Below are 23,985 nucleotides of genomic sequence, written 5' to 3' on the forward strand. Positions count from 1 at the left end.
GTAAACTATAGCTGCGGGAAAATAATTGAAAACAGTGGGTATACTCACGGGTTGATTCTGAAAAATTGACGGACAGAAATGCTGCAATCAAAACGGAAATTCTGGCAGGATTATAGCCACGTATGATGTTCTTTAGAAAGTTGGAAAAATATTTCATTTGCGAACTATAACACTTTGAAAAGCTAAAAAGTTAACCCCCAAAAATGCTTACGGGCCAAATTCATGCGAGTCAAAATCGAAAAACTTACACTATAAGACTATTAAATCACGCTTAAGTTTAACACAAGGATTTAAAACATAATTATTAACTTTATTATCAAGCATTGCGATTTTCTTCTGATATTTACTGACACAATTAAAATTAGTCCTTTTCATTTGATCGAGAAAATTAAATTTAAAGTGAAAAAATGTAGCTCACAATTTTGCTCTTTCCAATGTCGAATTCGATCGGTTCTCGTGTCTAACTACTAAGTGAGCCATGTATAATGATAGCCATCGAGTAACTAGCATTCTGTGTGATTATGCGAGTAAAAAATAGATATCACTTATTATTTTATTGGGTATTTATATGATATTAGATGGCTTTGAGTGTGATACGAGAATATACCGCAAGAGCCATGAAAATACCGATAGAGTCCGATATATTCTCGTATCACACGACAAAACGCCATCCAATGTTATTATTATATAATATGACGCTTTTTCGATGTTTTTGCCATATGGAAACCAGTCGTTTAGTGTAATTTATTTTCACCATTTTTGCCGGCGGTAAAAAACAACAAACTGCGTAACTCAATCAATTGCGCCTGCTGTGTGTATGCCGCGTAACTCGCTACGAGTTGCGAGCGCCATCGCAAATGGGCGAGCCCGTTCAGTAACTAAATATCTTGCACGATATACTATTCAGTATTAAAAAGTTCGTGGTATATCTAAAAGCTTCATATGTGACGTGTCATGTCAAAAGCAGACACTTTTGGGCAGGTTATCAATTTTTAGGGTTTTACATATCTTAAATATAGAGATATTTTGCTCCACAGCGCTGTTTTCCCCAATGAAATAGGACATTCCTAAGCGAAGATATTGAGATCGTAAGTTTTGGTCCCGGTTATGGTATTATAAAATTTGAAATTGAGATATCGACCTTTAAAAATATTATTGACAATGTTGAGAGTAGGATTTACCTTGAAACGTGTCTCAAAAAATACAAGATGCCAGTTATATTCTGGTCTGAAACTATCAGACAATATTTTTAACATCAATACTATCACAAATTCGCAACAAACCCAAATTGTTAAAAATTCACCCCGGGCAGATTTTTGACTATTTCTCCATTTACGATCCTGCCCAAAAGTGTCTGCTTTTGACATGACACGTCAGATATTATAATAATGTTTACTTGCAATGTAGAACATAATTAGCTATAATGGAACGTTGATACTTTGTATACTTTAAAAAGTGATAGTGATATTAGTGAATTACATTGAAAATATTACTTTTAACCAGGTTTTAATCGACAATAATGATTGTAGTATGCAGCATGTGAAAATCGCTAAATTTTCTCATCTCAAAACATTCTACGCAAATTAGAAAATAGTACAGGCAAACATGTCACTTTTTGATTGTATTACTTGGTCGTTAAGATAATTTCTTAAACTACTACATAAGCTTTGTTTCAATAAAATCATCAACGGATGTATAGGTGTAATTTTCTTTTTCTAAACTCATTTAAAAATCTTTCTTCGTCAATGTTGTCAAATTTTGGACCACTTTTTTAGATGATTTTATATGTACAGTGTGTCCCAATAGGAATCAGCAGATGCTATTATTTCAATGTAACACACTGGAATGACACAATTTATTACAGAACGACTTTATTTTTAATGCGCAGATATATAAATATGAATGTTTAATTCTGTTATAATACGTGGTGCCTATTCAAGATATTTTTATTCAAAAGAATATTGAAATCACTTTCAAATATCGTATTGAATGATTTTGTACATAATATGCAGTGGTTATAATGAAAAGACAGTGTGGTTCTATTGCACGTCCGTTTCTTTAAATGACCTTGGTTTGCATACTAAAATAAGTATATTAGACTTTCACATATAATAGAAAACACACCAGTTGTGATGCCCTCCGCGGCCGGGTGAAAATCTAGGCCCTTTTTATCATACCCCAAGCCTATTCCCGGATCTCTCACGTTCACTAAAAAGCCCAATTGTACCCAATGATTTGGAATTTACTGTTTCCTGTCCGCATCAAGAATTGAACATTGCAAAATACTCAATTATTTGATTTTTATTTGCTATTTTCTCTGTTAAATGACATTGTAATTACATTTATTTGATACTTTCTTACTTTAATCCTTATCAAAAAATTTAAACTGACTTTCAGCAAAAAAATCCAACTAACCTTGAATTTTCGATGTGTGACACACATCTTCATCAGTCCTAGGATGTTGTGATGGAAATGCCCTTTTGTTGATCATTGGCGACTTTAATCATCTTAATTATGCTAAACAAACAAATAACACACCTGCATTATTATCAATGTATAAGATCAACCACCATTGCAATATCCGCAGTGCCAAAATGTTCCGTTGGTACTGGGCTGTGTCCACTTGTTTCAAAATAAAGAAAATAATGTGTAATTAATAACGAAGTTATCTCGTGCCTTTTTAAAAATCTTAAACAGAAAACTAAGAATTAGTTGGGAAAGGCCTTAATACTATTTGCTTCAATAAAATATTCAACATTGTGTAGAAAATACAGCCAATATTATGTTACTTTGAAATAGTAGTTATCAAAATGGTTGAGTTGGTAAAAAAAAAACCGGCCGGCTGACCCACCAGATTTTGGAGGGTAACACAACAATTTATGTGTGATCTTGATGCGGCACCGATTAACGTTTGAGCAGCATCATTCCCTGTGTCAAAGTTCTTGTGCAATTACGAAACTTAAGTTTGAACTAGCCTTGATATGATGCAATTCTTCATGTTATGGATAAACTACAGGAATGATGAATTAATTCAATATTTTCATTTTGAAAAATTTCAAAAGACCAGAGTTGATATGCACACAGCTTTATTCTTTACATTACATTCATTTATCCATTACACCTTATTTATTGTCGTGCTAGAATAATGTTGACGATATTATCAAATTATCGTCTTTATAACCAACTGGTTAGTAGTGAGCAACGAATAGTAGATATTGCATTTATTATATTAAATTTCCTACTGTGTAAGCTAAATTTTATTATATGCCTTTAAATGATTCTGGTGACACGTTGTGTAGAGTTGACTGCCTTCTAATTCATCATATATGTCATATCACATGATACTCTTTGTGTATAATTTGAGGTAAACTATAACTAAAGACATTATATTCCTTTCTCGATGGTGCCTATTGTGGATTCATCATACAGGGTATCCATGAAAACCTGTATCATCGAAAACTTAATTGTTTGGGTGTTTTAACGCCACAACTAAACAAAACTAAATAACTGGTGTGGTTGAAGAATAAATGTACTTTTTGAATTTTGACAATTAGTCACACCATTCTTGAAAGATAAGAATTTTACGAAACTTCCTCATTTTCACCCCTTTCCACGGATTCAAATATCAATCGATGATCTGTATTCGGAGTGCTAATCACTGTGCATCATCAGCGTTTGAGGCGTCTATTGTCATTGTCAACATTTTCATTCGCCGACGATACAGTTCTTTCAGGGACACCCTGTACTCATCTTTAGATTGATAGTATCTGCATACACATATTACAGGACAACGAACAGTCAGGGATGATATTTTACTCAGTGGGCTGCACAATTTTATAGTCTTCATCATCTCTCATTGATTGTTCTTGTTTTGGTAAAAAAACTTTTACTGACAGGTTTTTCATTTATTCTTTGGTTATTTTCACAATGTTTTCGAATAACACTTCGGATTCATCACCGAACTCACCGGGACATTTATTTGAACCAATTACTCAAACAGGACTTATATGTATCATTAGCAGCCTACTTATCATTATGATCGCGGGTGTATTTGGGAACTTACTAATACTACTTTCTATCGCTAGAAATGCATGTTTGCAAACTCCAACATACGCGCTTGTTGCCAACTTAGCAGTTTTAGACATTTTTAATTCTGCCGTCGTTGTACCATCTATGATTATAAGCATTTTATATGGATCTCTCGCAAACCTGTCCCATGTAATATATTTGGCCCGTCAGTATATTTTATGAGTATTGCTAGCCTACAGACAATGACATTTATTTCGATAGATCGATATGTAGCAGTGACAGATCCACTTAAGTATCATTTGAAGATGACGAAAAATATCGTGGCTTTGATTTTATCTTGGACCTGGCTCCTGCCTATAATAGGTTGTTACATCATTCCATTTGCAGCCGGGCTGTCCACTTTTTACTACAACGATGCACTTCTTCTCTGTCTTACCTCTCTGACATATTTACATGTCATCATACCAGCATTCCTCTCTTCAGCAGTTATTCCTTTTCCAGTCATGTTATTCTGTTACTTGCGAATATTTCTTATCGCCAGAGCCTCTATTAGGAACTTAAATGCCCAAATTCCGGCACAACTCAATAATAATCAGGCACCAAGAAAGAAATAAAGGCAGCAAAGGTGTTACTAATGGTCACAGGAGCCTTCTTGTTATGTTTCATTCCAGTCCTGCTTGTAAATGCCTGTTTCTCTTTCAATAACGGTGTTTGTACATTTTTTCCAATAGCATATCAGAGAGCATGTATGACATTAGGCAGACTTAATTGCTTGATCAATCCAATTATATATGGAGTATTTAATAGAACAATGCGCGAAGCTTTTCGTAAATTGGTTTGTCAGAACTGTTCCACAATGCCAAGGGGGACGGATGTCCCTTCATCAAGAGAAATTCATCTCCGAAGAAGTGAATGACATATTCAAATCACATAATTATTGTATAGATGAGGTGACCTCAATGTTTATGAACAAAGGCAAGGGACTGGTATATCTTTATGCTTGAGTGAGCCCCATGCAACCACTATACTGTTCAATAGTCTTATTGTGATGTGGCGGAAGTTTTAAAAACACGAGCCCTGAACAAAATATGATGCGCGCGCACAGTGCCCGGCAAAAAAACCAATGGAAATCGTGATGATGATGCCGCATACTGCCAGACATTGACGTCAGAAGTCAACTCATCTATGTATTTTAAAGTTTAGAGTACTCGTGTTGTGACGATATTTTAAGATTAGCATGTATTACCAGTATTCATGACCATTGTTTGGTCCATATTAAATTAGTATTGTTTACAACATTATGAGAATGTTATTTATATCATTATAAGCCTAAATCGATTGCATACTTGTGTACAAGTGATAAAGACTTGTAAACTGTAGATAAATAAATGAAAACATTGGGTATACTCACGGGTTGATTTTGAAAATTGATGGTCGGAAGTGAAAATGGTGCAATCAAAACAAAAGATGGTGCAATCAAAACAAAAGATGGTGCAATCAAGACTATGATATATAGCCACGTAGGATGTTCTTCAGAAAGTTGGAAAAGTATTTCATTTGCGAACTATATTATTTTGAAAAGATAAAAAGTTGACCCGAAAAAATGTTTACGGGCCAAATTCATGCCTGTCAAAATCAAAGATCTTACACTAGAAGACTATTATGTAGGTATCAAATATACGACATAATTAATTTAACTATGTTGTATTTGCAAAACCTTGAAAAATCTTGAAATCACATAACGGCGTGTTTGCCGATTATCTATACTGCGCAAGCTCAGTATGTCGTACCTGTAATCTGAATCTGTATCTTGGAATAATTTGCCTTTTCACATAGTGACGTATTAGTGAGACGTATTTGCGCATTTTGTCATTGCACGGTAGAACTGCTGTTTTGTCCTTTTCGTCAATTTTGTCAAATTTTGGACCACTTTTTTAGATTATTTTATATGTAAAGTGTGTCCCAATAGGAATCAGCAGATGCGATTATTTCAAAGTAACACACTGGAGTGACACAATTTATTACCGAACAACTTTATTTTGAATGCGTAGATATATAAATCTGAATATTTAATTATGTTATAATATGTGGTGCCTATTCAAGATATTTTTATTCAAAAGAATATTGAAATCACTTACAAATATCATATTGAATGATTTTTGTATATAATATGCAGTGGTCATAATGAAAAGACAGTGTAGTTCTATTGCACATCCGTATGCAACTTGGTTTGGGTCTCTTTAAATGGCCTTGTTTTGCATACTAAAAGAAGTATATCAGACTTTCACATTTAATAGAAAACACACTAGTCTATACGGCCAAAAAAAAAGTGTTTGTGTTGCCCTCCGCGGCCGGGTCAAATCTTGAAAAACAAGCGCCCTTCCTTTTTTATATAATATTTTTTTAACAAATGATTTTTTCATCATACACCAAGCCTATTCCAGGATCTCTCACGTTCACTAAAAAGATTGCGTTCAAAGCCCAATTGTGCCCAAAGATTTTGAGTTTACTGTTTCCTGTCTGCATCAAGAATTGAGAATTGCAAAATATTCAATAATTTAATTTTTTTTATTTGCCATTTTCTTTGTTAAATTACATTGATTTACCACTTTCTTACTTATCAACGTATAAAATCAACCACCACTGCAATATCCGCAGTGCCAAAATGTTCCGTTGGTACTGGGCTGTGTCCACTTGTTTCAAAATAAAGAAAATAATGTGTAATTAATAACGAAGTTATCTCGTGCCTTTTTAAAAATCTTAAACAGAAAACTAAGAATTAGTTGGGAAAGGCCTTAATACTATTTACTTCGATAAAATATTCAACATTGTGTAGAAAATACAGCCAATATTATGTTACTTTGAAATAGTAGTTATCAAAATGGTTGAGTTGGTAAAAACAACGACCGGCTGACCCACCAGATTTTAGACTTGGGAGGGCAACACAACAATTTTTGTTGGCCTAAAATATGCAATGATTAGCCTTCAATTTTAATCATTTTAAATATGGTTGAACTTTTTAGAATTTTTGTTATGTTGTGTACACATTATTTTGACTCACCCTGTACTGGTGCTTCTAGATAGCATCACCCATTGGTTGATTTCGTCAGCAGTATTGCTGTTTTCAAGTGCTGTGTGATCTTGATCCGGCACCGATCAACGTTTGAGCAGCTTCATTCCCGGTGTCAAAGTTATTGTGCAATACGAAACTTAAGGGTACACGACGCACACCGACATCGCCTGGCTAATAATTATTTGGTGCAGCAGTGACATTAAAATGAATACACGGGATCGATACACGTGAATTGCTATGCACGATTTTGATATCAGACGAAAATCTTCGGATACTGAGTTAGAAAATGATGAATATCTCCTGTAAATGAATTTTTTTCAAGAAACCAGATGTGGTCTCATACACTTGAAAATACGTGTTGAACAGATATTATAGTCGTTAGCGTGCGCTTTGAAAATTGGCCGTGCGCTTTGAACTCAAAATTTGACCAAGACTCTCAATTTTATATTGCGTTGGTCTTATATGGACTACAGCGCGCAGCAGGCTATAGCGGCACTCACTCAAGTGGAGAGAGTATAACCATTGACCGCAATGTCGTATACAAGCTTGCTCACAGAGCGAGAAATCAATTACCCCGTCTACATGTATGTCAGTAGCCTTAGTCAGGTCACTTCGCTAATAATATGCATCTCATAAGGTCCGAATAAAATGGTCATGGGTGGCTGTGGATTCAACCTACCATGGCGATTTCTACTATGAAGATATCGGGGCGATGTCACTGTGCGACGTATTGTTGGTTGAAGCAGCCAAGAAATCGATTTTCATTATTTAAATCAATATATTATTGAAAAATAACATTTTGATGTTTAGCATTTAACAAATCATATGCTTTGAAAACATGCCTGATTTATTGTTGTTAATGAGTTATGTACGTTTTACAAAAGTGTTGTTTTTTCACCCCTCTTTACAACATAACTCAAGCGCCACAGGACCTATACAAAACTATAATCTGTGATATTTGAATTCTTCTACACGCTCGCTATGAAATGATCAATGCAATTTTTGCCAAAGCTCACTACCATTTGCAGGATGCTGTGAACTACCAAATCGCAACAGTATAAAATAGTTACTAACCTTAAGTTTGAACTAATCTTGATATGATGAAATTCGTCATGTTATATGGATAAACTACAGGCCTTATATTAATTCAATATTTTCATTTTGAAAATTTCAAAAGACCAGAGTTGATATGCACACAGCTTTAAGCGCGCTGCAGACTCCGTATTGTACGTACACTATTGTATGTACAATACTTTTCGTGACGTCAAAAAGTATTACACGTGCAATAAATATACGTGCCACGACGAGTTGAATCAGATTAAATAACGCGCTATTACCCTGACGGTTCATTGTTTGCTAAATCCAAGCGAGGTCACCAGAAAATCTACGCAAGAGAAATTTCTACTGCTGCTGATGAAAAATCCTAGAGTGCGTTTGGAGGTTTTTTTCTGCACTTTACCAGTAGCCCTAATAAATTCATAAAAAAATAAAAATCAAATAAAGATTTAGGGCGAATGTTTTTACTCACTGCTCATGTGATCCACTTTCCCAGGAAACTAAATACCGATTTCCTTGACTTTCCAGACATAATTATGAGTAAACAATAAATTTCATGTTTACAAAACAATCAAATATATATACATTCGTTTGCATTTTGTACATAAATATTAATAATTTAGGCCTACAAACATTAAAAAAAGGGGGGGGGCCTAAGAGTATGTCTATTTTTAATCATATACTAATTCCGCCATGCCCAAACATATTTTATATATATATATGAAATCGTGTAATAGAACCCAAATTCCAATCAAAAATAAAAACAAATTTGTTATCAAATACACTAGGCCTATACATTACAGGAATTTAATAGATGGTGCATTTTAATAAATAAATAGATTAACACGAGAAATATTTGGCAATACCGGATTTACCAGAGAGCCAGTGGATAAAGAAATTAATTAGAATTAAAACAAATTAAATGAGAAAATGAAAGCAAGGACATTTGGTGAAGTATTGTTTTAGAATTCGAAGGAGTCCTAAATGTTATCCTGGCCCAGGACACTGATTAATGTAAATTCGACCCATAGTTATTTTATCTACTTTTGCCAGCATTCAACATGTTCAATGTGATTTATGCCTATTTTTAATAAAATTCCGAAATCTGACGTATCAACGTTGTATCGTGCACAAATTATGATTCGAGACTATTTCATTTGACACGGTTGTATGGATTTCAAAAGATCGGTCCTACAATAGATATCGATTAGAGAATTACAGCAAGAGGCTTTGAGGATGCCGTAATCCTCTTGACAATCAACCAATCAGAGAGACATATTTCAGAAATATATTCGTAGAGTTCAACTCTGAAATATATATTTCAAGTAATCTCGTTTCACATTTAGCAGCACTTTGGCTTGCAATAAAGCCACGAAGGGGCAGTGGAAGCTCTATAGTCCGACGGTTCTATATTCCGACGGTTCTTTTGTCCGAAGGTTCTTTAATCCGACGGTTCTTTATTACGAAGGTTCTTTATTCCGATGGTTCTTTATTTCGAAGGTTCTATAGTCCGAATTTTGAAAACGGTTCTTTAGTCCGAATATGAAAATAGGCTCTATAGTCCGAATTTAAAAAAGGGTTCTATAGTCCGAATATGGAACTAGCCTCTATAGTCCGAATTTTAAAAAAAGCTTCTATAGTCCGAAATTGCAAATGGGTTCTATAGTCCGAAACGGATATACCGTGTTCTTTAGTCCGAATTGGTAAACAGGTTCTATAGTCCGAATTTTATTTTCATCATTTGTTTCAGTGTCAAATCATCATTCATTTATTCATCCTCGATTTCGTTCGATATTTTTTACATTAGCTCTTTCTTAAAATCCCTTTCTCATTTTTGTTTGTTCTATATTCAAATTTCTTTCGTTCTATCTTTATTATATTCTTTCTTTCTTCTCCTTTCTTAATGTTCATTATTTTGTTCATTATCTTTGTATTCATTGTTCTTTCATTTGGACTTCCTTTTAGTCTTTATTCAGTTGTTTCATTTGTTGTTTCATTTATTTTCTTTCATTGTATCTTTCCTTCTTTTGTTCTGTTTGGGGTGTGGGTGTTTGTGTGTGTGTGTGTGTGTTTGTACTTCAGGTTTCTTTATATTTTCGTTCCATTCATTATTTTTCTTTTCGTTTCCATTTTTGGAGCAAATATCGTATTTTTAGGATCTTTGTTTACATTAAGTTGGGGATATCAGGCGCGAACGCAGGATTTGTTTTTGATGAGGGGGTGCGGGGGGTGCTAAAAGTAGCGTCATCCCGTTAACCATAAACTCTGCTATTATCTAGCTAGAGGGCGCAGTAAATGTTAATATTATAAAAAACAATTCGGACTATAGAGCCTTTTTACTGATTCGGACTGAAGAACACGGTATCCGTTTCGGACTATAGAACCCTTTTGTAATTTCGGACTATAGAACCCTTTTTTTAATTCGGACTATAGAGCCTATTTTCATATTCGGACTAGAGAACCGTTTTTAAAATTCGGATTAAAGAACCTCTTTTAATATTCGGATTAGGGAACCTTTTTTAAAATTCGGACTATAGAACCTTCGAGATAAAGAACCGTCGGAATAAAGAACCTCTTTTATTTTTTTTTCGGACTAGCGAACCTCTTTTAAAATTCGGACTAGCGAATGCTATGAACACATGTTCGGACTAGCGAACCTTCGGACTAAAGAACCTTCGGATTATAGAAGCGTCGGATTATAGAGCAGTCCCCGAAGGGGCGGTAATGCTAATATACGATTTCAATCAAATATTGGTGCAAATATACGATTTAGGTCAACTATTTGGCTATCCTTTGCCCAAAATTATGAAATGTTTATTAGTAACAACAACTCTTAGGAGGGTTTTAGAGTAATTTTAGCGAAATAATGCGGTAAAATAAAAGAAAACCCACTTACAATTTTGGACGCTTAACTGTGGTGTTCTAGGGGAATTAAAATATCACAATTAACATGTTTAATTCAAAATCGTTGTCCTACAAGCACATGTTAAATGGCTCGATTCATATTAGGTATAAGTTGGGACATTGTCAGATTGGGTGAACATTACAAATACAAACAATAAGGTTGAAAAAAAAATAGCCACTTAAAAATGATTTTAAAAGATCGTCTATTTTGTATCTTTATCACACTGAATAGACCAAATATCTGCCTCTGACGAAAAAAAAATGTTTTCCATGCTGATTTGTTTTTGTAACAAGTACCGTATGTCATTTATACGATTATAAATATAATCACGGACTTCTCCAAGGCATTTGACCTGGTAAACCACAATATAGCCGTTGAAAAGTTGATTGCTTTGGGGGTCCGGGGGCTATCGTTCCTTGGGTTTGCAGTTTCTCAATAATCGCACTCAGTGTGTGAGATATAACCAAACCTTGTCTGATTATGCCCCCTTGTGTGCTGGTGTCCCGCAAGGTACCAAACTTGGTCCCATCATTTTCCAGGCTGTCATCAACCAAAGCCACAAAAGCCTTGGATTTCAGCAGAAGTACTCAAATTATGTGACGAAAGGAGAGAGATTAAGCAACAAAAGCTTACAGACAACTCAAAAAACAGTAGATACAACTTCCTGAACAGAGAGATCAAAAGACAGTCAAAACAGTGTAAGGACATCCGGATCAACAATCTGTGCAAGGAGGTAGATCATTGCCACCTAGCCTCTAAAACTAGACAGGTCTACCAAACAATCAAAACCCTAACAGGGAAACAAACTCTCCGGATGAAAAGTGTCAAAGATAAAGCAGGAAATATTCTCACTAATGAGGAAAAAATCAAGGATAGATGGAGAGAAAATTATTCGGACTTATATAACATGCCAGGTCCAACTGACTCAACCATACTACAGACATTATCCAGTACTCAATCCAGTGATCCTGAACCAGGAATACTCAGAGAGGAAGTGGAACTAGCCTTGAAACACCTTAAGAAGGGAAAGCAGCTGGACATGATGGTATCACAGCAGAAGAATTAAAAGCTGCTGGTGATACAGGAATAGACATGATTCATAAATTATGCCGAAGGATCTGGGAATCCGAATGTGTACCAGAGGACTGGGGCAAAGCAATCATTGTCCCCATTTTCAAAAAGAAGGACAAATTAGACTGTGCCAACTATAGAGGCATAAGCCTGCTAAGTCTCGCAGGGAAAGTCTTCTGCAGCTTACTTCACAGCCGGATGAAAAAACAAACCGAGGAGATACTCTCCGAATCACAAGCAGGGTTTAGACCAGGCCGTAGCACTGTTGACCAGCTTTTTACACTAAGACAAATAACAGAAAAATACACTGAAATAGACAAGGCGCTGTATCTCTGCTACATAGATTACCAGAAGGCCTTTGACACCGTGTGACAAGATGGACTATGGGCAGCAATGAAGCACCTAGGTTACCCGGACAAGATAGTTCGACTCTTACAGGCTTTGTATGGCACATCGAAAAGTGCAGTGAGGGTGGACAAAGATATCACAGAGTGGTTCAGGACTGCCACAGGAGTACGGCAAGGTTGCATCCTATCGCCACAGTTATTCAACATACTACTGGAATTAGTCATCAGTTTAGCAATCCAGGACCTGGACACTGGCATCAAAATCCAAGGCAAAACCCTCAACAACCTGCGGTTTGCCGATGACATTGTTTTAATGGCAGATTCAGAGGAAGACCTTCAATCACTTGTAACTCTAGTACACACTCAAAGCAAGACATTTGGCCTCACTATAAACAAGGGGAAAACTGAAGTTCAGATCATCAACAAAGTCAGCCACCCAATAATCATCTTCATAGAAAGTGACCAACTGAAGCAAGTCCAAACCTTCACCTACCTGGGAGGAGTTATCACAGAGAATTCAACCAGTACGGAAGACATCAAACGGAGGATTGGACTGGCAATGGGAAGCATGCGGAAGTTAACCACAATATGGAAGTCAAAAGAAATTAGTATCAACACAAAAATGGAACTCTACCAGGTGCTAATCTTGTCAATAGCAACATATGGGGCAGAAGCTTGGACGCTCAAGAAAAGAGACGAGAAGAGATTGTTGGTGTTCGAGATGTCTTGTTTAAGGCGGATAATGGGAGTCTCCAGAAGAGATAGGCTACGGAACACATCAATAAGAGAGGCAACAAGCAGCCAGGTCACAATACTAGACAAAATCAAAGCCAAACAACTGTTCTACTTTGGACACATCGTACGGATGCCAAAGGACAGATACCCTAAACATGCCCTTGAAGGTAGAATACCTGGACACAGGCCTAGAGGTAGACCCCCAAAGCGCTGGCTTGACAACATAAAAAGCAGCTGCCAAGAACTTGGGATTACATCAATCTACAATGCAAGGAGTATGGTCACAAACAGAGGCATATGGACTTCCATGGTGAAACGGCTGCTAGCTCCAAGGTTCCCAGGATCCGAGGGAGGAAAGCAATAAGTCCAAGTAAGTCCATCAACGATTGCTGCTGAAGGTTGCAGTTCTCACTACTGGAAATATGTCGACGATCTCACATTCCTTGAGAATCGTGCATGTAGTGAGAAAGGCAACCTTCAGTCTGATCTTGATGACTTCCTGGACTGGTCTGTAAGTAACCACCTGAAACTCAACCCTGACAAATGTCAAGCCATTCAAATCTGTTTCATGAGAAACCCACCTTCTCATCCCATTCTGCCAAAGTCCTGGGCATCTTCATACAGCAAGATCTTAAATGGGATGGCCAGGTGGATCACATGTGCAAGTGTGCTAACATACGCCTCTTCATGCTCCGTTCTCTGAAACGTTTTGGTTTCAACGTTTCGGAGCTGACCACAGTTTACGTTGGTTACATACGTCCCCTATTGGAATACTCTGATGCCATTTGGCATTCAGCGCTCACTGTTAAACAATCAAATACACTTGAGCGAGTCCAAAAAAGGGCATGCAGAATCATTTTGGGTGCTAATTATATTTCGTATGATAATGCAGTTAGTGTATGTAAGCTAGACTCTCTCTCTCTGCCAGGAGGGAACAACACTCGCTTAAGTTCGCGCAATCGCTTGCTAAATCAGAGCGTACCAACATGTTGCTCCCTCCTAGTAGAAGTGAAGTCCATGGAAGACAGCTGAGAAATGCAGCCCATATCTCCAAATTGCGTGCACGCACAAGCAGATTTGCTGAAAGCCCCATTCCCTACTACATTAATCTGTTGAATAAGAAGTAGTAGCTTGTGTGCTGGTGGCTTCCCATTGTGCCCTTTTGCATCTCTCTGCTGTTTTTCCATGCCAAGTTGCCTCTTTTTGCTTTATAATTATGTGTAATTGATTTCTTTCATAATATTTGTTTATTGTCTCTTGTATAATGCAATTCGGCCGTTTGGCCGCGATGTTGTGCAGGTTAATATAATCATATCAAATCATATCATATCATTTCAAAAAGAAAGAAAAAAAGGCGGATATTACTTTTTAAAAACTCAACGCATTACTATTAATACGCCTATAATTAATGAAAAAGTATAGAAGGCGTTGCATCCGGTTCTGATGAGGGGGAGGGGCACAAGCCGTTTTCGGCAGTTTTCCTATGGGATTTTCTAAAATTTCAGATCACTGGGGGGGGGGGGGGGCTTTCGTGCTCCTATAACGCTGTGGTTACTGCATTAACACGTTTATGGATGTATTGTGATGACCATAAGTAGGCCTATAACATACACCATCATAACATGCCTCAACGATATCAATATGTAAAAGGTGTTGCAAATTCATAACACAGCGTGTTATAATGTAACGAATGCTATGCCAAAACTTTAAAAAATAACAAAAATATTAGTATCAATAAAACAATAGAATAAATACATAGGCCTACAAATAATACTTTTAAACTTTGTAAATCAATATATGACTAAATATCAGTATAAATGAATCTCTAAATCAATTAATCAATCAGCAATCAATCAATCAATCAATCTTTTTCCAGAGATCTATACTTTGAAATTGTTCCTTACGCTCACCTGTAATGGGTTTGAGCACTTTTAATTCCAAAGTTAGTCACCTGAAAAACAATACTTGTTATATTACGCCCCCACTGTTTATAGTGGTTGAGCACTTTCGACTACTTTTGGAGTAGAGACTGTGCTGAAATGGCTAGGTTTGTCATGGTTTTGACACCACAGAATGTATATACACGTATAATTATGCATTTGTGCTAACTTGAAACCATGACAAATTATCCGTCTGATGATCGGTATACCTAATGATCGTAAGTGAGGGTATGCTGTGAAACTAGTAGTAACGGTTGCCTTTTCCAGAGGTCTATACTTTGAATTTGTTTGTTAAATAAATAAATAAATAAATAAATAAATAAATAAATAAATAAATAAATAAATAAATAAATAAATAGGCCTAAATAGATAAATCTATAAATAAATAAATAAATAAGATCTGAATGTGCCATTTATATTATTATTACAATTTTACTATTATTAATATTATTAACTTTAAAAGGTGCCCATTGATTTTATAATAATTCAAGTACAGTTGAATACAAGAAGACATTAAAAGATGTTCATCATTCCGTGCACGAACACTCACTAAATTTACTACTCTTAGAAATTTGGCAACTCCGTATCAATTAAGCAACCAATGATTGTAGCAAAATATATATCCCGGTACATACTATTTATTGCACGTGTAATACTTTTTGACGTCACGAAAATTATTGTACATACAATATTGTACGTACAATACGGAGTCTGCAGCGCGCTTAATTCTTTACATTGCACGCATTTATCCATTGCATCTTAGTTATTGTCGTGCTAGAATAATGTTGAAAATATTATCAAATTATCGTCTTTATAACCAACTGGTTAGTAGTGAGCAAGAAATAGTAAATATTGCATTACATTTCCTACTGTGTAAGCTAAATTTCATTATACTGTCTTTTAATGATTCTGGTGACATGTTGTGTAGAGTTGAATGCCTTCTAATTCATCATATATGTCATATCACATGATATTCTTTGTGTATAATTTGATGTAAACTATGAATAGAGACATTACATTCCTTTCTCTATGGTGCCTATTGTAGCTTCATCATACAGGGTGTCCATGAAAAAACTGTATCATCGAAAACTTAATTGTTTGGGTATCTTAACGCCACAACTTAACAAAACTAAATAACTGGTGTGGTTGAAGAATAAATATACCTTTTGAATTTTGACAATTGGTCACACCATTCTTGAAAGAATTTTACGAAACTTCCTCATTTTCACTCCTTTCCACGGATTCAAATATCAATCGATGATCTGTATTCGGAGTGCTAATAACTGTACATCATCAGTGTGCATGAGACGTCTATTGTCATTGTCAAAAATTCATTTGCCGACAATACAGTTCTTTCAGGGACACCCTGTACTCATCTTTAGATTGATAGTATCTGCATACACATATTACAGGACAACGAACAGTCAGGGATGACTTTTTACTCAGTGGGCTGGACACTTTTATAGTCTCCATCATCTCTCATTGATTGTTCTTGTTTTGGTAAAAAAACTTTTACTGACAGGTTTTTCATTCATTCTTTGGTTATTTTCACAATGTTTTCGAATAACACTTCGGATTCATCACCGAACTCAACGGGATATTTATTTCAACCAATTACTCAAACAGGACTTATATGTATCATTAGCAGCCTACTCGTCATTATGATCACTGGTGTATTTGGGAACTTACTAATACTGCTTTCTATCGCCAGAAATGCATGTTTGCAAACTCCAACATACGCGCTTGTTGCCAACTTAGCAGTTTTAGACATTTTAAATTCTGCCGTCGTTGTACTATCTATGATTATAAGCTTTATATATGGATCTCTTCGCAAACCTGTCCCATGTAATATATTTGGCCCCCCGGTATATTTTATGAGTATTGCCAGCCTACAGACAATGACATTTATTTCTATAGATCGATATGTAGCAGTGACAGATCCACTTAAGTATCATTTGAAGATGACGAAAATATCGTGGCTTTGATTTTATCTTGGACCTGGCTCCTGCCTATAATAGGTTGTTACATCACTCCATTTGCAGCCGGGCTGATAACTTTTCACTACAACGATACACTTCTTCTCTGTCTTACCTCTCTGACAGATTTACGTGTCATCATACCAGCATACCTCTCTTCAGCAGTTATTCCTTTTCCAGTCATGTTATTCTGTTATTTACGAATATTTCTTATCGCCAGAGCTCATATCAGGAACTTGAATGCCCAAATTCCAGCACAACTCAATAATAATCAAGCAGCGAGAAAGAGTGAAATAAAGGCAGCAAAGGTGTTACTAATGGTAACAGGAGCTTTCTTCTTATGCTTTATTCCAGGCATGCTTGTAGCTGCCTGTTTCTCTTTCAATAATGGTATTTGTACATTTTTTCCAATAGCATATCAGAGAGCGTGTACGACATTAGGCAGACTTAATTGCTTGATCAATCCAATCATTTATGGAGTATTTAATAGAAAAATGCGCGAAGCTTTTCGTAAATTGGTTTGTCAGAAGTGTTCCACAATGCCAAGGGCGACGGATGTCACTTCATCCAGAGAAATTCATCTCCGAAGAATGAATGACATATTCAAATCACATAATTATTGTATAGATGAGGTGACCTCAATGTTTATGAACAAAGGCAAGGGACTGGTATATGTTTATGCTTGTGTGAGCCCCATGCAACCACTATACTGTTCAATAGTCTTATTGTGATGTGGCGGAAGTTTTAAAAACACGAGCCCTGAACAAAATATGATTCGCGCGCACAGTGCCCGGCAAAAAAAAAACCAATGGAAATCGTGATGATGATGCCGCATACAGGCTGAGTCAAAAAGAAGTAAACTCATGTTTGAGGGGCTGTAACTCGAGATCTGTAAGGAATCTGCTAAAAATGAAAATACCACTGGAAAGAACAAATTCTACACGTCTAAATAAAAACAGAAATTGATGCAATTGCACACAGCAAACTTGAGTTATACTCATTTGAATACAACCACCCATTTGTGTAGCTGCACACGGTTTCACTTCCCAAGTAGGGGCATACCTATTATATTGATTGGTAAGGCGCGATATTCAAATGCAAATAAAGTTCTGTGGCAGGTCTGGTTTCGATCAATAATTCCTACATGTTAAAGGGCTCTTTTCAATATGAATTTTACCTCATTGCACTACTTTATAATAAAACGGGCCAAATGACAACATGGCACCACAATTTACCGCACGGGAGCGCACGTTTCTGTCGACGAAGTATCATGAAACTAAGAGTCCCTCTGAAGTTCAGCGTCTTTTTCGTCTCCAATTTCCTACAGCTAACCGGGTTTCATGTAATCGAGCAGTATATAAGAATGCGAACAAGCTCAATGTGCATGGGACACTAAGGAACAGACAGCCGGAAGCTTCAGGCAGACCACGAACTGCTAGATCACAAGTGAACATTGCTAGAGTTAGACATGCGTTACAGCAAGACCAAAGATCAGCTCAATCCTTTACCCAACATTCCCCAATCAAGCTTCTACCGGATCGTTCCTAGAGACTTGAATTAGTATCCTACAAAGTATAGTACCGTCATGGACTTTGTTGAATATTAATTAAAAGCAAAAGTTGTCTTTTCAACAATAAATCATGTTAGCACTTTGCTGATTCGTCAATTCAGCCGTGTGCAGCTACAAAAATGGCTGGTTGTATTCAATTGAGTATAACTTTAGTTTGCTGTGAGCAATTTCAACAATTCTTTTTTTTATTTAGACGTATAGAATTTGCTCTTTCCAGTGGTATTTGTTATTTTTAGCGGATTCCTTTCAGATCTTGAGTTACAGCCCCTCAAACATGAGTTTACTTCTTTTTGACTCAGCCTGTACTGCCAGACATTGACGTCAGAAGTCAACTCATCTATATATTCTAATGTTTAGAGTACTCGTGTTGTGACGATTTTTTAAGATTAGCATGTATTACCAGTATTCATGACCATTGTTTGGTCCATGTTAAATTAGTATTGTTTACAACATTATGAGAACGTTATTTATATCATTATAAGCCTAAATCGATTGCATACTTGTGTACAAGTGATAAAGACTTGTAAACTGTAGATAAATAAATGAAAACATTGGGTATACTCACGGGTTGATTTTGAAAAATTGATGGTCGGAAGTGAAAAATGGTGCAATCAAAACAAAAGATGGTGCAATCAAAACAAAAGATGGTGCAATCAAGACTATGATATATAGCCACGTATGATGTTCTTCAGAAAGTTGGAAAAGTATTTCATTTGCGAACTATATTATTTTGAAAAGATAAAAGTTGACCCGAAAAAAATGCTCACGGGCCAAATTCATGCCTGTACACTAGAAGACTATTATGTAGATATAAAATATACGACATAATTAATTTAATTATGTTGTATTTGCAAAACCTTGAAAAATCTTGAAATCACATAACGGCGTGTTTGTTGATTATCTATACTGCGCAAGCTCAGTATGTCGTACCTGTAATCTGAATCTGTATCTTGGAATAATTTGCCTTTTCACATAGTGACGTATTAGTGAGACGTATTTGCGCATTTTGTCATTGCACCCCAGCAAACACAAAAACGTTTTTAAAACGTTTTAAATAAGTTATATTTTGGGTTTTGGTTTAGGTAAAAACGTTTTAATAACATTAAAATGTCGGGTTATATAAAGGTCATGAAATCGTTTTAAAACGTTTTGTATGATAACACACTACAACAATATTTTTTTAATGTTTTCGAAATGTCATTGTAAACTATTTTGCAAACATTTTTGGCCAAATATTTTGTCAACACTTAAATAACATTATGTTAAAATATTTGCACCCAGCAAACACAGAAATGTTCTTAAAATGTTTTTTACAAAACGTTTTAATTTCGGGTTATATAAAGGTCGTGAAAACATTTTAAAAACGTTATTGTAAATATTTTGGGCAAACATTTTTTTGCAAAATATTTTGTCAACCCCAAAATAACATTCTGTTTAGAATGATTTGTACCAAGTTTTCAAAAATGTTTTTGGAATGTTATTAAAACGTTTTTATACCCTTTATATAACCTGACATTTTAATGTTTTCTGTAAAACATTTGTGTTTGCTGTGCAGTAAATTACAAACAAATGTTATTTAATGTTATGACAACGTTTTATACCATTAATGTATCCTTTAAATCGCAACAGTTTAAAATAGTTACTAACCTTAAGTTTGAACTAGTCTTGGTATGAGGAAAGTCTTCATGATATGAATAAACTACATGAATGATGAATTAATTCAATATTTTCATTTTGACAATTTCAAAAGACCAGAGAGTTTATATGCACACAGCTTTATTCTTTACATTGCACGCATTTATCCATTATATCTTATTTATTGTCTTGCTAGAATAATGTTGATAATATTATCAAATTATAGTCTTTATAACCAACTGGTTAGTAGTGAGCAAGGAATAGTAAATATTGCATTACATTTCCTACTGTGTAAGCTAAATTTCATTATAATGTATTTTAATGATTCTGGTGACACCTTGTGTAAAATTGAATGCCTTCTAATTCATCATATATGTCATATCACATGATACTCTTTGTGTATAATTTGACGTAAACTATAACTAAAGACATTATATTCCTTTCTCGATGGTGCCTATTGTAGCTTCATCATACAGGGTATCCATGAAAAAACTGTATCATCGAAAACTTAATTGTTTGGGTATTTTAACGCCACACCTAAACAGAACTCTACAAATAACTGGTGTGGTTAAGGAATAAAATCCGCTATAATGTACTTTTGGAATTTTGACAATTGGTCACACCATTCTTGAAAGATAAGAATTTTACGAAACTTCCTCATTTTCACCCCTTTCCACGGATTCAAATATCAATCGATGATCTGTATTCGGAGTGCTAATAACTGTACATCATCAGTGCATGCGACGTCTATTGTCGTTGTCAAAAATTTCATTCGCCGACGATACAGTTCTTTCAGGGACACCCTGTACTCATCTTTAGATTGATAGTATCTGTATACACATATTACAGGACAACGAACAGTCAGGGATGACATTTTGCTCTGTGGGCTGGAACCTCTCTCATTGTTTTGGTAACATTCCTCTACTGGCAGGTTTTTCACTCATTCTTTGGTTGTTTTCACAATGTTTTCGAATAACACTTCGGATTCATCGACGAACTCACCAGGACATTTATTTCAACCAATTACTCAAACAGAACTTTTATGTATAATTAGCAGCCTATTCGTCATTATGATCGCAGGTGTATTTGGGAACTTACTAATACTGCTTTCTATCGCCAGAAATGCATGTTTGCAAACTCCAACATACGCGCTTGTTGCCAACTTAGCAGTTTTAGACATTTTAAATTCTGCCGTCGTTGTACCATCTATGATTATAAGCATTATATATGGATCTCTTCGCAAACCTGTCCCCTGTAATATATTTGGCCCGCCAGTATATTTTATGAGTATTGCTAGCCTACAGACAATGACATTTATTTCTATAGATCGATATGTAGCAGTGACAGATCCACTTAAGTATCATTTGAAGATGACGAAAAATATCATGGCTTTGATTTTATCTTGGACCTGGCTCCTGCCTATAATAGGTTGTTACATCATTCCATTTGCAGCCGGGCTGTCCACTTTTTACTACAACGATGCACTTCTTCTCTGTCTTACCTCTCTGACAGATTTACATGTCATCATACCAGCATTCCTCTCTTCAGCAGTTATTCCTTTTCCAGTCATGTTATTCTGTTACTTGCGAATATTTCTTATCGCCAGAGCTCATATTAGGAACTTAAATGCCCAAATTCAGGCACAACTCAATAATAATCAGGCACCGAGAAAGAGTGAAATAAAAGCAGCAAAGGTATTACTAATGGTCACAGGAGCCTTCTTCTTATGTTTCATTCCAGTCCTGCTTGTAGCTGCCTGTTTTTCTCTCAACAATGGTGTTTGCACCTTTTTTCCAATAGCATATCAGAGAGCATGCATGACATTAAGCAGACTTAATTGCTTGATCAATCCAATCATTTATGGAGTATTTAATAGAAAAATGCGTGAAGCTTTTCGTAAATTGGTTTGTCCGAACTGTTCCACAAAGCCAAGGGCGACGGATGTCCCTTCATCAACAGAAATTCATCACTAAAATTTGGTGTGATGTCCAAAGAGGTGCATGACTTACTCAAATCACATAATGCTTAAGCCTATATATTCTAGAGTTTGGAGTACTCGTTTTGTGGCGATAAGATTAGCTTGGTCCTATACCGCTATTAACTCTGCCTTTATGTCATTTTTGAATGGACTTTATCACAATGTTTCATCATTGCGTTGTACAATGACAGTTTGGAGTACTCGTGTAGTGACGATAAGATCAGCATGTTCTAATGCAGAATTGCAGATATTAATTCCACCTATGCCATTTAAATTTAAAGTGAAAAGGTGTAGCTCACAATTTTGCTCTTTCCAATGTCGAATTCGATCGGTTCCCGTGTCAAACTAAATGACTAAGTGAGCCCTGTATAATGATAGCCATCGAGTAACTAGCATTCTGAGTGATTATGCTATCACTTATTATTTATTGGATATAATATTGGATGGCCTTGAGTCTGATACGAGAATATACCGCACGAGGCATGAAAACCCCGAACGAGTCCGATATATTCTCGTATCACACGAAAAAAACCCAACTTACCATCATTATTATTATTATTATTATTATTATTATTATTATGCAATATGAAGCTTTTTCGATGCTTTTTGAGTAGCAAATTATATAGAGGAATCCAAATCCACGCATTCCTACACCTGACTAGCAGCCTTTAGTTGGGTAGCCGTCGGCTACAATGCACTCAAAATGTGAAATGATTCGGCCTTGGCGGAAATTTTAAACTGCATTCCATCACCCGTTTTACACCTTCCGCGAAAACCTGGTAGACAAAAGAATGATTCAAGTTCACAAGCTTCTACATGGTCTATTCGCCGCTGTTGAAGTGACATAATAATCGGATTAACTACACGCGGTATCTATGCATTCATGTACTTGCGAACAAAAGGACTATGTATGAATAGATGCGACGGGATTACCTGCGGAATTATCTCCATTATATATATTATTAGCTATTATTCTATTAACCATCCTCGTCCTTGCATCTTCTCTAAGTGTTAGGCGGAATTTATTTGCACAATTGGACGCTCAAAACACCAGGTTGGTGCTAGCGGCTACCCAAAGATGTCCGATCAAATCCTGACCATGACTTGGCTCGTTGGATTCGTCTATAGAGGTAATCCACGTTACTCATGTGTGACTTCTAACAAAAGGCGCCGATTCCCGTAGTATTCCTCATTTAAACTAATTCAATGTACGACCTCCGAGTTACCTGCATGACTTTGGCGGGCTATTTTGAAATAGTCATGGTTGCACATGCAGGTTCTTCTTTTGAAAATCCTAAACAAGGTATAACAGTCGCTGATAGGATATGCAGCTTATAGAACACGGATAACCTCTATTGAAATACGCACGTGTTTGCCATATAGAAACCTGTCGTTTAGTGTAAATATTTTCATCATGTTTGCCGTCGGTAAAAAACAACAAAATTTGTAACTCAATCAATTACGCCTACTGTGTGTATACCGCGTAACTCGCTACGAGTTGTAAGCACCAACGCAAATGCGCGCGCCCGTTCATAACATAATGTCTTGCACGATATTACTCTGCAGCATTACAAAATTCGTGTATATCTTAAAGCTTCATATCATATATTCTATTACCTCCACGACACATTATTCAAAATCGCTCACTGTGATTTGTTGAAACGCGTCAC

The 23,985-nt window shown here is 35.9% G+C and overlaps 1 protein-coding gene across 1 annotated transcript; it reads left to right on the forward strand.

The window, feature by feature from the left end:
• Positions 1-16,779: 16,779 nt before the first annotated feature.
• Positions 16,780-22,363, forward strand: LOC140139634 (uncharacterized). The gene is made up of 2 exons (XM_072161338.1): positions 16,780-17,001; positions 22,138-22,363. Exons 1-2 carry the CDS (start codon positions 16,818-16,820, stop codon positions 22,308-22,310), a joined length of 357 nt encoding a protein of 118 aa, XP_072017439.1. The 5' UTR covers positions 16,780-16,817; the 3' UTR covers positions 22,311-22,363.
• Positions 22,364-23,985: the final 1,622 nt, after the last annotated feature.

The sequence above is a fragment of the Amphiura filiformis genome, chromosome 18 (assembly GCF_039555335.1).
Source record: "Amphiura filiformis chromosome 18, Afil_fr2py, whole genome shotgun sequence".
NCBI lineage: Eukaryota > Metazoa > Echinodermata > Ophiuroidea > Amphilepidida > Amphiuridae > Amphiura > Amphiura filiformis.

Excerpts from the sequence above, each read along its gene's own strand:
- LOC140139634 (XM_072161338.1), top strand. The coding sequence starts at position 16,818 with ATGATCACTGGTGTATTTGGGAACTTACTAATACTGCTTTCTATCGCC. Across the intron at positions 17,002-22,137 it reads TCTTCGCAAACCTGTCCCAT|CATATCAGAGAGCATGCATG; the intron begins GTAATATATTTG and ends TTTTTCCAATAG.